Genomic DNA, 14,441 nt, shown 5'->3' on the forward strand with positions numbered 1-14,441 from the left:
GGATTGAGAAGAAACATGACACTTCGTCTTTACATCTACTCCAAGCCCAGACCACATCTGGAACCCAAGGATTTCGGGTGCTTCCATCACCTTTTCTTATCTTCCCTGCCTCCTCTGCCTGGCATTGCCCTTCCGAAGGCCTCATCCTCCTGCCCCCACAGCCGGTTACAGCTGGTTTGCCAAACATGTTTGAAAAGCCTTGATGATAGGGGTTTTTGGTAATCCCTTTGGGGAAAGCAAAGACTAGAGGAAGATGAATGTGAGCGTGCAAAGGATCTGGCCTCCTAGGGGACGTGTCTTGTACTGACAGAAACCACAGTGTGAATGGTGTAGGCCTCACAGTGTGGCACTAGAGGCTCTCCTGATTTGTTGTTATGGCATGGGTCACTGTAGTCAGAAACTGCTTTGTTGACTGGCAACTCCTTTGTACAACTACTTAACGGTGATAAAAATATTCACATAAAAGAAAAAATTCTTTGTCTCCTAATAAATTATTTTCACAAAATTTCAAAGGAGTTGACATTTATTTCCCCTGTGTTGGGTTCCAGTTTCTAAATAAAATTTAAAGAAGGCTACAGCCTGAAAAGAGACTACTTCCTAGATCTTCATCTGGGAAAGAGAGATTGTGAGGCAGGAATTAGATGGGATAGTGATGAGGGTTAATGGCTTTTGATTTGGGGGCCAGTTACTTAACCTAATAAGCTTCAGTGATTTTAGAAAGTCCACACACTATAAAATAGAAAGGTAATGTAGATCCTGTTGGACAAGTGTGGTGGCTAAATAAGATATTTGGTGTGAATACACATAGAAAATAATGATCAATAAATGTTAGCAACAATAAATAGTATACCAGCTGGGTGCCCATGGCTCACGCTTGTAATCCTAGCTACTCAGGAGACTGAGATCTGAGGAACACAGTTCAAAGTCAGCTCAGCCAGGAAAGTCTATGAGACTCATATCTTCAATTAACAACCACAAAGGTAGAAGTGGAGCTACGGCTCAAGTGATAGAGTGCTAGCCATGAATTAAAAAAAAAACAACCAGAGACAGTGTAGAGGCTTTGAGTTCGAGCCCCAGGACTGGCACAATATAAATAAGTAAGTAAATAAATAACATGACAACATGAGATGTGTTAACTTTATCCAAGGGCATAGTATTCTAAGAATAGTAGTCCTCAGTTTTTATAACCAACTTCTATGCCGTGGCCAGAAGCTAAACTCTTGTGTAGATTGAGTAATTTTTGTTCATTTGTTCTTTTGCATGCCTAGTAATTTGATTATCTTCTACCAGTTATAGATTTTCCTTAGGACATTTTTTTTTTTGCATCACTATTAATGACCTTGTGATTTTTTTTTCTGGGACTAATTTTTTTCTTGGATTGAATTTGATCATTTTGAATCTTTCTTTGAAGATTTGTTAGGAAGAACTTGCCTACACTGAACAATGATTCCTTTGTATTTTCAATACAGAAGGATAATCTCTGAATTCTGAAGTCTTTTTTTTTTGGCCAGTCCTGGGCCTTGGACTCAGGGCCTGAGCACTGTCCCTGGCTTCTTCCCGCTCAAGGCTAGCACTCTGCCACTTGAGCCACAGCGCTGCTTCTGGCCGTTTTCTGTATATGTGGTGCTGGGGAATCGAACCTAGGGCCTCGTGTATCCGAGGCAGGCACTCTTGCCACTAGGCTATATCCCCAGCCTGAAGTCTTTTAATCTAATTGTTATATGAATTTCCTATGTTATTTGTGGTATTAATGGAAGTACATTTAGTCTTTCATTATTATGTGTGCTCTATCATTTCTTGAAATCTTTGACTATAATTTTGAATTTATTTATTTTTGTAATTATATCACTTTCTCTTGTATTTAGCCTTATGGTTCTTGATGGTCCTTGGCCTTGTGTGAACATTGGACAATGTTACCTCAAATATGATTAAATGACTCCCTATCTTTAGATAGATTGTTTTTATGCTTTTACTGACTGGGACTCAACTGAATATGTGTGTATGTGTGTGTGTGTGTGTGCGTGTGTGTGTGTGTGTGTGTGTGTGTGTGTGTGTGTGTGTATCTGCCTGCCAGTCTTGGGGCTTGAATTGAGGGATTGGGTATGTCTCTGAGCTTTTGTGTTTAAGTCTACCACTCTACCACTTGAGCCACAGCTCCACTTCATGCTTTCATGGTGCTTAATGGGACAAGAGTTGCCTGTCTGGGCTTGCTTTGAACCGTGTCCTCAGCCTCCTGAGTAGTAGCTGGGTTTGTAAGTATGAACCACACCATGCCTAGCTCAGCTATTCAATACTCTAGTCTTTTTCTTCTATGTACACCACTCATTTATGATATTCTACCTTCAAATTCTAGCTGGCTTGGTGTTTGTGAACACTCAACCTATATCCCAGACTAAGGAAATGCTCTAAACTCTATTTGAGTCTCTCTTTCCTGTGCAGCTGGAGAATTTGCTTTCATTGTTGATGTTGTCTCTTGATTTTCTGTTTCTCATTATCTGATAGCTACTGTCTTGCAAGTTATTATGTTAGGTACATTGCTTGCGTTTTTTTATTTCTTAATGTGGTTCTTACTTTCTGCCACTACATCTTGGATAGAAGCAGAAGCTCTCATGGTATATTTTAAGAAGTTTTTGTGTTCACGGAGCATCTTGAGGGGGTGTGAATGGAGTACTAGAGGCAGCTCTAGGACCATGACAGGGAGGTTTGGTCTGCAACTCCTGTGACACCAGAGGATCTTATAGTCAGTAATTCGGATGTGGTCTTAAATTATAATGGTCTGTCTTGACATCCTCTGGTTTTGCATAGTTTGTGCAAACTGTTTTGTGAATTAGAGCTTAACGACACTGATCAATAAAAAAAATGAGAAATGAACTCATGTTATTTTATTTATAGTCATAGTATGTACCTTATTTCAAAATTAGAGTGTTTATTTTCACTTTAATATTATTCTGTCTAGAATGTTCACTATTTTGCTCCTAATAGAGACACCAGGTGGCATTGGTCTTAAATGGCTGGTGTTGGGGGGTGGTGGTGGTAAGATAGGGCCAAAGAAATCGCATTTTCCTTGTTCACTCAGAATTTCAGCAAACCAAGGCCAAGGAATGGAAAGCAGAGACATTGTCCCTGGGGATCCCTATTATGGATTAAACACACATAGGAGTGAGAGCCTGAGAGACAAAGAAGACTTTTGGGCCTGGGTTAAGGGAATATGGACTCATTGGATTCTAGGCTTAACAAGGACAAAATCAGTGTCCGCTAGAGGAATGACAAGAGAGAAGAAAGGATAAAAATAGACTAGCACTTAATCATGGGGTCTCCTTGCGATTTTACTTTGCCTTTCTCCCAGCTCAGTTTGTTAAGCCTGCAAAGAAACTTCGAGAAAGATTCTTAAAAGACCACGAACAGGAAATTGAGTTTCTTCTAGTCTCTTGTTACTCTACCTATTGGGAGCTGATATACATATCCCGGCTGGCAAAGACCCATTTGGGATCAACGCTAGAGACCCATGTGCCCACTGCTCTTCCTTCCACCAGGAGGCACAGCTTCTGAAATAGAAGCTGAGAAGGAAAGCAAACCCTCCATTGGCTCATGAAGGGCATCTGCTGATGGATCCATTGGACAAGCCTGTGTACCCTCAGCAGGAAGGAGCAGAAGGAGGGAGGCGGGAAGACAGAGAATAAATAACCCTGACCAGAGAGGTCCAAAGGAGGAGGTGGAGACAGAAGGGCTGGGCTTCGGTGCAGCCTGTCAGACCTCTTCAGAAGAGTGCTGGAGAGAAGGGCACCCAGTCCTTCAGGAGGTGAGTGCACGAGACCAGGGCCAGTGCCGGGTGTGGGAGTTCCTTGCAACTAAAGATCTTCAATTTTACCTGCTGAATGAGTAGCCAGGCTGTGAAGATCCAGACGTACAGGGGTGGGGCTAGACAATGTGGAGGACTGACATTTGAAGGACTGACTGACAATGTTAGTGATACTATGTTCCTGGGATGAAGCAGATTGTGTGTGTAGGTGTTAAATATTGTCTAGGGATAGTTTTCAAGCCATCTTGTAGCAATCAGTTTACAAGGACAACTCATTTCAAGACACGAATAGATATATTTGGAAACAGAACAGAGGAAGTTGGGGTTACACTGGGTTTGGACTGGAGATGAAGTTTCAGTGTGTGGACACACCTAACTTAGGTTGGCTGAGTGTTTGTAGCTCAGTTTATGCCTGGATGTCAGGCTATAGGTTGTGTTGTGTCTGGGGATGGGTGTCTGGTCAGAGCTCCATCTCTACTTTGTATCAGGAGTCCTGCAGGCTGTGGCAGGGTTAATTTTATCATCCTGGATCAATCTGTGCCTAGAAGCAGAATTCAGATTTCAGTCCATTTAAAATGTGGCTTTGGGTACTGCCAACTTCCCCTGCCTGGTGCTCTTTACCCCAGACACACGGAAGTGCACGTACTTTCCCAAACATGGTCTGTTCTCACTTGCTTTCAGTCTTTGCTTTCGCCAGAGGGTATTTTCAAGAACAAATTAGATCAGGTCTGTTGCTTCAGTTTGTCTTTGCTGCTCAGAGTTAAGCTAAAGCTCCTGGCCAGCCATATTTTGCAAACCACTGTGGCACGACTTTACCACTGCATACCTCAGGCCTCATCCTAAGATCTCCAGTGCTGTCAATGGTCTAGCCACTTGGACCTTCTTTCTGTTCCATGAACTCCCAAACTCATTCTTGCCTTCCTTCCTTTCCTTGGGTCTCCCATGCCTGAAAAATGCTGTTTCCCTTCGCATTTCCTCAGAGAGGCTTTCTCTGAGACCTGTTTGGACTTCATCTTGCTCTGTCCTATTACTTCATTTTGTCTTTGGTGTCCTTATCGTTACCTGAAAATTGCTTGCTTCTATCTTTATGATTCTGACATGTAAGCTGCGGGAGAGCAGTGCTTCTGTGTAGATAGCGCTTGATCTCCACTTTGGACCGTTTGTCTCCACATCCCCTGCACCGCCGCTGTCAGACAAGCCATAGCCAGCATCACCTCTTCCGAGGAGCCCTGTGAGCCTACAATACTTGGTGAGCTCTGGTTCCCAGTTGCTGGTGCGTACCCTTGTTTTAGCATTTGCCACAGTGTACTGATGTAACAGAGACTTTGTCTCCATCTCTCCCTACCTCTAGAAGGGCAGAGCTGTGTCTTGTATCTTTGCCTCCAGTACTGGGTGTAGAGTTGGGGGCACATGGGACTCAGTCATTTTGTTGAAATAAAATGAATGTGCTGGATAAAAAAATATAACACCTGGCTTTTCTCTTGCCTACATTGGCAGGCCTACAACGGACCAGCTTTCAAAGGGTACTAGTGACCAGGTCGATCTTTGATAGTCTATAGAATCTCCAATCCTAGAAACTGTTTGGGGATGACTTTAGGGACAAGTCTGATGTGAATGAATAAGGTGGGGGTGAAAGCTCTATTCTGTCTTTTGGAAGTCAGAAATTCTACTCTGTTATCTTTCCATTAGCATCTTGACCATTTGTGTGTGTGAATGTGTGTGCATGCACGAGCACATGATTGTGTATATTGTTACTAGAACTTGAACTCAGAGCTTAGGTGCTGTCCTGGAGCTTTTTTTGCTCAAGGCTGGCATCTACCACTTGAGCCTCTGCTCTACTTCCTGCTTTTTGGTGGTTAATTGGAGGTACGAGTCTCGTAGACGTTCTTGACCAGACTGATTTTGTCCTGCAATCCTGAATAGTAGGATTACAGGTATGAGCCACCAGTGCCTGGCCCATCTTGATCATTTAAGAAAGAGCCACAATATCCTTCAAGGCTCACCAGCTTTATGAAGCCCAAGCAAGTTCTGAGGCACAAGTGGGTTCAGACAATTTGGGGGGATGTGATTCTGGGTATTCTATCCTCTCCAAGTGTTAGCAAAATACCTTCAACAATTAAATGACAATCTCCTATAGTCCTTGGCAGCCACTGCATCTCCTCTTAGGTCTGCTTTCTCTCCTTGGGCCTGGCAGCATGATCCAGATGCTCTCAGGGGTATCTGAAGTTCCCTTGCATTATGTTCTCTTCCGAATAGTCCTACAGAGGCTGGAAGTAGTACCAGAGGCCCCCAAACTATTGCTCCGGAGCAGTCTGTATTTCTGGCCCCCAGTAGTGTTGGAAACTGCCCATTCCATCTTCCATTCCTTGTTTTCTTTCACCAATGTGGAAGAGCCGCTCAATGTCCTGAGCTGGAGAGAGATCCCTAGACCTCTAGCTTCTCAATTTTGCATTTCTAAGAGATGAATGGAATGCTTGTTACAAACTATCTATTCTATTCTATTCTATTCTGTTTTTGGTGCCAGTCCTGGACTTGAACTCAGGGCCTGGAAACTGTCCTTGAGACACTTCCAGCGTTTTGAGGATTAATTGCAGATAACAGTCTCACAGATTTTCCTCTCAGGCTGGTTTCAAACTGCAATTCTCAGATCTCAGCCTCCTGAGTATCTAGGAACACAGGCCGTGAACCAGTGGTGTCTGGCCCATCCATCTAATCCTAAAGAGAAGGGAGACAGGCAATAGCCTGGCATATTGGTAAGTGTATGGATTTGGCAGTCAGGGGTCTACCTAATATTCTGCCACATGGGACTAAACTATTTACATGGAGGTTGTTGAGAGATTCTAAGGAGACAGACAAGGAGGTGGTTGGTAGAGAAGTAAGTTTTTAAATCTCTGTTTTGGGGTCTGCCCATGTCATAGCCAGGGGAGTTGGGGCTGGAAGAGGAGCCTGCTCTACGTCTCCAGGCAGAAGTGTTCTCTGTACTGTCCTATTACTTTCTCTTCTGAATTTTTACCTGGGTCTGGTGTCCCACTTACTGATCCCTTCTCCCTCCGCCTTGGGCAGAATGCCTCAGCTGCCAATATGTACAAGATAATTAAAGCTAGCCTATAGGAAGTAAACAGTCCTTGGAGCTAGTCCATATTGTTTCTGCTTTATTAACCATTGTTAAGCCCTGGGGATATGGTTTAACATATTTGAGTTTTTCTCATGTATACTGTAGAGAGGATGCCTAGAATTTCATCATGCAGAGATAATAGCTACACATTTGGTACCTTATAATGCCTGGCATTTTGTAAAAACTCTATGATCACTACCCATGTATAACTTCCAGAATCACATTGGGTGTGTCTTCCTCGTTCTCTTTAGTCAGAAGAGAAGGCGAATAACCTCCAGTCTTCTCTATCTGCTCTTCAGGTCTATCAGGGGGAAGGGATTCCGTTCTGGGGAGGAGTGTGGGATGTGCTGATTATAGGTACTGAGCTTGCAGCAGAGGGCAGAGTCCTGAAGACTGGACCAGAGGAAGGAAGAAGACTGTGAGTTTCTGCTCCTTTGTGTTAAGATGTCCTTCATAGCTCGCCAAGAAACATTTGTGGGACTTCCAGAGATAGACTCATGTTAAGAGACTGTAAGAGCTGGTAGCCAGTGGCTCACACCTGTAATCCTAGCTACTCAGGAGGCTGAGAGCTGAGGATCACAGTTTGAAACCAGTAAAGACAGGAAAGTCCATGAGACTCTTCTCTTCTATTAACAAGCAAGAAGCTAGAAGTGGAGCTGTGGCTCAAGTGTTGAAGTCCTAACCTTGAATGAAAAAGTTAAGTGGCTAGTACCCAGGTACTGAGTTCAAGCCTCAATACCATCACAAAAAATAAAAATAAAATAAAGACAATATCAAGTACAGGTTACTCCTTGGGGATTGATATTGTGTGGGCTTTCTAAAAAAAGCAAACAAAAAAAGGAAAAAAATGTACTTCTCATTTTATCATTAGTTTTGATTGTGCTTTGTTTTCAAAACAGAATGACTTAGTTTCAACTTCCTCTTAAACTCTAAACCATCTCTTGAGGTCATGCAAATAGTCCTAATTACTTACAGATGCTCAAGGGTTTTTTTTTTTTTTTTTCCTTCCTGCTCTGCTGTTTTTGGCTGGGGTTCTGGGTTCTCTGATGGGCGATGCTAAGCCTCCGACTGGCCCTCTTTCTAGCTGTTAATTTTTCTGCCTTGGCTGGCTTTGAACCGCACTCCTCAGCTCTTAGCCTCCTGAGTAGCTAGGATTACAGACGTGAGCCATCAGCGCCTGGCTTCAAGGTTCTTAATACAACACATTTTTCTTTTTTCCTGGGGATCTGTGTCTCTCTCATGCCTGGTCATGGGAATTAATGAATGGCATAGATATCTGGCCCACTGGAGAGCTAGAACTTTCATGCTGATGTCTCTAGTAAAAGTATCCTAAGTTATTCCTGCTTTCAGGCACAAACCATACTGCATATTCTTTTTTTTTTTTTTTTTTTTTTTTTGCCAGTCCTGGGCCTTGGACTCAGGGCCTGAGCACTGTCCCTGGCTTCTTTTTTGCTCAAGGCTAGCACTCTGCCACTTGAGCCACAGCGCCACTTCTGGCCATTTTCTGTATATGTGGTGCTGGGGAATTGAACCCAGGGCCTCATGTATAGGAGGCAAGCACTCTTGCCACTAGGCCATATCCCCAGCCCTGCATATCCTTTTTGTATATGTAGGTCAGAGCCAATGGATTGTGGTGGGTATGCTCAAGCCCTCTGGGCAAGAAAGGGAGTGTGTGTGTGTGTGTGTGTGTGTGTGTGTGTGTGTGTGTGTGTGTGTGTGAAGGTTCTGGGGCCTGAACTCAGGGTCTGGATGCTGTCCCTAAGTTTCCACTCAAGGATGGCATTCCACCACTTGAGCTGTATAGCTCTGCTTCTGGCTTTTTGGTGGTCAATTGGAGATGAGTCTCACAGACTTTCCTGCCCAGACTGGCTTTGAACTGTGATCCTCACGTCTCAATCTCCTGAGAAGCTAGGATTACACGGCTCATTTCTTTTGCCCTAAAGTTTCTTGCTCTGACCTCAAGACCACCATGCACTGACTGCAAACAAGCATCTGTGAGGTTCAGACATCTGGCAGCATCATAGCCCTCGGTTGTGTGATCCCCACTAGCTGCTCACTAATCAATTCTTCTATTGATAGAACTCATTTCATTTTCAACAAACATTAACTAAATACTAGTTATAGTAGAGGTTCTGGCATTAAGGAGTTTATAAGTCAGGTAAAAATAAATATTTCTTACCAGGAGGGTAAATACATGAAACAAGACCTAAATAGAGTTATTTAGGAGCACAGAACAGGAAACATTTAATCACACCCAGGGGAAAGAAGCTTAGGAAAAGTAGCACTGAGAGAGAAAGTAAGCCAGGATGAGAAAAATGAATGTTGGAAGTCAAGAGAGAGTGCTGGGAAAAGCAGATTTTCTTGATAGAAGAATGAGAACTAAAAAACAAAATAGACAAGAAGAGCAGAGTCATGGGAACTGGCTTTGAATTTGTGAAGCTGCATGTATCTCCTTGCCACACAGGGGACAGAGAGGAAAAAGCCATGGCCTTAAGAAGTTTGAGGGTTTTTTGGTTCTTTTTTGGCAGTTGTGGGGCTTGAACTCAGAGCCTAGGCACTGTCCCTGACCCTCTTTTTGCTCAAGGCTAATGCTCTACCATTTGAGCCACAGCACCACTTCTGGTTTTTGAGTGGTTAATTGGAGATAAGAGTCTCCTGAGGACTTTTCTGCCCAGGCTGACTTTGAACCTTGATCCTCAGATTTCAGCTTCCCGAGTAGCTAGGATTACAGGCATGAGCCACTGGTGCCTGGGCAAGAAGTTTGATTTCTTTTTGCCAGTCCTGGGGCTTGAACTCAGGGCCTGAGCACTGTCCCTGGCTTCCTTTTTGCTCAAGGCTAGTACTCTATGACTTGAGCCACAGTGCCACTTCTGGCTTTTTCTGTGTATGTGGTATGAGGTATGAGGAATTGAACCCAGGGCTTCATGAATGTTAGTCAAGCACTCCACCACTAAGACACATTCCCAGCCCAGAAGCTTGATTTTTAATTTTTAAATTCTTTTAAAAAATCCTTCTCTTTTTCTTTTTCCTTCTTTCCCTTCTTCCCTCTGTCTCTCCCCCCTCTTCCTTATTCCCTTCCTTCCATCTTTCCTTCTTTCCTTCCTTCCTTCTTTCCTTCCTTCCTTCCTTCCTTCCTTCCTTCCTTCCTTCCTTCCTTCCTTCCTTCCTTCCTTCCTTTCTTTCCTTTTCTCTCTCTTCCCATCCTTCCTTTCTCTTTCCTTTCTTCTCTCTCTCCCTACTTTATCCTCTGTCTCTCTCCTTTCTTCCTTCCTTAAATACAGGACATCCTACTTGTAAGGAAAATGTCCTATGTTTGAGCCATAATCTCAGTTTTTTTTTTTTAAATTGGGTCTTTCGAACGTGTATCTGGGTTAACCTTGAACTTCATTCCTGAGTGCCTGGGATTATAGCTTGTTTTTGAAACAGTCTTGCTGACTTAAAACATTTCTCCCCTTAGACTGGCCTTGAACTATGATCCTATCTTCGCCTCCTGAGTAGTTGGGATTATAGGAATGAGCTTTCATGCCCATGGAGTTTTCAAGAAGCAAGAAGCAAGGAGCTGGTTTCATCTAGTAGGACTGTGTTGATGAGCACTGGTTTTCTAGGATTCCCCCAGAGGTGTGGCCATTAGGATTGGAGATCTAGCTTGTGTGGCTAGTGATTACCAGCCCGGAAGAAGAAAATGATAGAAGAAAATGGTTAACCACACCAGCTGTACTTATTCTGTATGAGACTTTGTATTAAATGTTTTGTTGTATTTAGTACCTAATTTAACCTTCAAATTGACCCTTTTAGGCAGGAGCTATTATGATCCTAAAACCAGGAAACCGAGGTTAAGAAATATGCAGTGATTCAACACACATCACACAGCACAGGGCTAGGATTTGAACGCAGGATGGATTCCAAAGCCCATGATTCTAACAGCTACACAAGACTGGCTCTAGGAGGTTGTGTTTTGGCATTGGGTAAGTTTGGTGTGGCTAGGGATAGCCAGGTAGACCCTTTTAGTAAGACTTGAGAATTATGAATATGGATCAGAAAAGATAATTCAGGCACCATAGAGTTGTGAATCAAGTTTACATATAGAAAAATGGATTTATTCATAGGGATCAACAGACTGGGAAAAGAGTACAAGAACACCAATGATAAAATTTGGAGAACATTAATAAATTTTGTTTTGGTCAATTGTGGGGTTTAAACTTAGGGCCTGGGTGCTGTCCCTGAGCTTTTGTGCTCAAGACTAGCCTTCTACCTCTTTGAGCCACAGGGACACTTTCGGTTTTCTGGTGGTTGATTGGAGATAAGAGTCTCATGTACTTTCCTGTCCAGGTTGGCTTTGAGCTGTAATCCTCAGATCTCAGCCTCCTAAGTAGTTAGGATCACAGGCGTGAGCCACTGGTGCCTCTCTGGAGAACATTTTTATGTAAATATATATTTCAGAGTCAGCCTACCTGGTGGATGAGTCCTGTAAATCTAGATTCTTGAGAGATAATGGCTCCAGGTCAACTTGGGGCTAAAACTTTGCATGCACTTATCTCAAGTTATAGGAGAAGCACAATGGATGGGTACAGTGATGCGTCATTCCATTGACGTTTGCTTATCATCCAAGCAACAAAGGAAGGCACAAGTAGGAGAGTTACAGTCCAGTTGGCCTGGGCTTAAAGCAGGATCCTTTAAGGAAAATAGCCCATGTAAAAGGGACTGGCAGTGTGGCTCATGGGGGTAGAGTACCTGCATAATATGTGTGAGGCCCTGAATTCAAACTCTGGGAGAAGTACTTTCCAATCTGACAATTGGCAAAAAGAAAAAAGAGAGGTGGAGAGCTCTTAGTACTTACTAACTAATGTAGATGGACACAGGTGCCTTGGTGTTACACGTAGGGTCTGGATGACACAAAAATGGCATCCATTATAGTAAACAAAGATGAAACTTTGGACATTTGAGTAAGGTTGACATGAGAGTGGAGTTAGCATCAGGTTTTTTTGGGAGAAGATTTACCATAATTAAAGATGCTAAAGATGTTATTAATTTTAGATTAAGATTGAAATATCTATTAAATATTGTAGTATTGTATTAACATTAACATTGGGTTTAAGACTAGAATTGCAAAGAACATTACACTAGTAATGAAGTTAGGTTCCAATGTGAATCTTTGTTACAACTAGTATTGCTAGTATTTTTCATTTGGGCTGGAATTCAGCTTGAAGTGGTCTAATGAGATGACTAGATTTATAGTCCATATTAAGTGTAGAGAAGTGTACGTGTAGGATGGGGTAGAGGAAATGATGGGAGTTTTTAATTATATAAGACTGTGTATGTGCAGTGGGTAGCTTTCCTTGGAGAACCGAATGACTTAAAGTACGATCAGAATTTCATTTTAGATTTTGCTTGTCATCAGGATATCAAGAAAATTTCCATCTTGTACTTGTCTTATGGTTAGACTGGGTTTAGAACAGAATGGAAGTGTGGATAGGTAATGGAATGAGAGTATGAGTTAGACAGTAGGACATTGGGAAAAGGGTGGTATGGCATTGGGATTCTGGACAATCTGACAATGGCTCATGTTTGTATTTCAGCCTCTGCCTGCCTAACCCTGCCCACAGAGAAGCTCCTTCAGTATGGGGGGCCCCAATGGCAATGAATCCAGTGCAACGTATTTCACTCTCATAGGCCTGCCGGGCTTGGAGGAGGCTCAGTTTTGGTTGGCCTTTCCGCTGTGCTCCCTCTATGTTATTGCTGTGCTAGGTAATTTGACCATCATATACGTTGTACGGACAGAGCACAGCCTACATGAGCCCATGTATATCTTTCTTTGCATGCTCTCTGGCCTCGACATCCTCATCTCCACCTCATCCATGCCCAAAATGATGGCCATCTTCTGGTTCAACTCTACTGCTATCCAGTTTGATGCTTGTCTGGTACAGATGTTTGCCATCCATTCCCTGTCTGGCATGGAGTCCACAGTGCTGCTGGCCATGGCCTTTGATCGCTATGTGGCCATCTGCCATCCTCTACGCCATGCCACTGTGCTCACGTTGCCTCGTGTTGCCAAGATTGGCATGGCTGCGGTGGTCCGGGGTGCTGCCTTAATGGCACCCCTGCCTGTCTTCATCAAGCGGCTGCCCTTCTGCCACTCTACTATCCTGTCTCATTCCTATTGCCTACACCAAGATGTCATGAAACTTGCCTGTGCTGATATCCGCGTCAACGTCATCTATGGCCTCATTGTCATTATCTCTGCGATTGGCCTGGACTCCCTTCTCATCTCCTTCTCCTATCTGCTTATCCTTAAGACTGTGCTGGGCTTGACACGTGAGGCCCAGGCAAAGGCATTTAGCACATGTGTCTCTCACGTATGTGCTGTGTTCATCTTCTACGTGCCTTTCATCGGGTTGTCGATGGTGCACCGTTTCAGCAAGAGACGTGACTCTCTCCTGCCTGTCATTATGGCCAACATCTACCTGTTGGTGCCTCCAGTGCTCAACCCCATCGTGTATGGAGTGAAGACCAGGGAGATTCGGCAGCGCATCCTTCGTCTTTTCCATGTGCCCACACGTACTTCAGATCCCTAGGAATTGGCAATCACTTCTTTTTCATTCAAAATCCTCCAATTCAGATTTCGATATGGACATTTTGGAAGACAGTGTTAAGAAAACAAATCTTCCTTCACTAAAACACAACTCAGATCCTTCAAAGATGAAACTGGTTGGGAAATTTCCTCATGAAAAGGCATTGCAGGACCATATACCTCAACCCTCCATTTTGCAATATTATTTTCATCCATATATTTTTCTCTCTATGATTATGAAGACCCTAAGTTACTTGTTCACAGAGGGCTATAATTTTGCATTTGATCATCAAATCTAAATCTAAGTTATTTTCACTGACAGTACATAGCATTTTAAGACAAAGGTTTTGTGTGATCAAAGGAAAATAAGCACAAGGATACAATAAAATCAGATAATCTGGTTTAAAACTATGACTTCTGCTTCAAACTTCCAAATCACTCTTGGATCTAAGGAAAGAAGTTATACCCAAATTTTCTTCCTCAAGACAACTTTTATAAAGAAGAAATAATTGTTTTGCCTTAACAGAAAATATTGAAAGTTAAGCTTTGAAAAGGCTAAATTTGCTTACAGTAATAAAAAAATGACATACCTTGTTATGAGAATTTTCACAGTCCATGGATTTCCCCTCCCCTTTATTCCCTTTATTTAATTTTCTTATCAACTCTTGACTTCGGCAAGATATTTGTAGTATTCTCATTGTTCCAATGGGGAAACTGATGTTCTCTGGGGAAAGATTCACATAAGGTCAAAAATAAAAAAGTAGGACATCTCACATTTAATTCTGTATTGTGGGGAAGGATAGCTAGCGATACCAATAGTATAGTAATTTTCAGAGTCTTGACTTTTCTAAATGAAGTATTTAATCCTGTCCTTCTAGTCAACTTGTGTTGTATCAGAGAATTTCCCATTAATAATGTGTGTGGCTTTAATGCCAATAGCCATGTTTATTATCCTGGTC

The 14,441-nt window shown here is 42.8% G+C and overlaps 1 protein-coding gene across 1 annotated transcript; it reads left to right on the forward strand.

Annotated features, from left to right (window-relative positions):
• Window positions 1–12,494: 12,494 nt before the first annotated feature.
• LOC125361755 (olfactory receptor 51E1) lies at window positions 12,495–14,033 on the forward strand. Its single transcript, XM_048360359.1, has one exon. It carries the CDS (start codon window positions 12,533–12,535, stop codon window positions 13,484–13,486), a length of 954 nt encoding a protein of 317 aa, XP_048216316.1. The 5' UTR covers window positions 12,495–12,532; the 3' UTR covers window positions 13,487–14,033.
• Window positions 14,034–14,441: the final 408 nt, after the last annotated feature.

Source organism: Perognathus longimembris, chromosome 13, assembly GCF_023159225.1.
Source record: "Perognathus longimembris pacificus isolate PPM17 chromosome 13, ASM2315922v1, whole genome shotgun sequence".
Classification (NCBI taxonomy): Eukaryota; Metazoa; Chordata; class Mammalia; order Rodentia; family Heteromyidae; genus Perognathus; species Perognathus longimembris.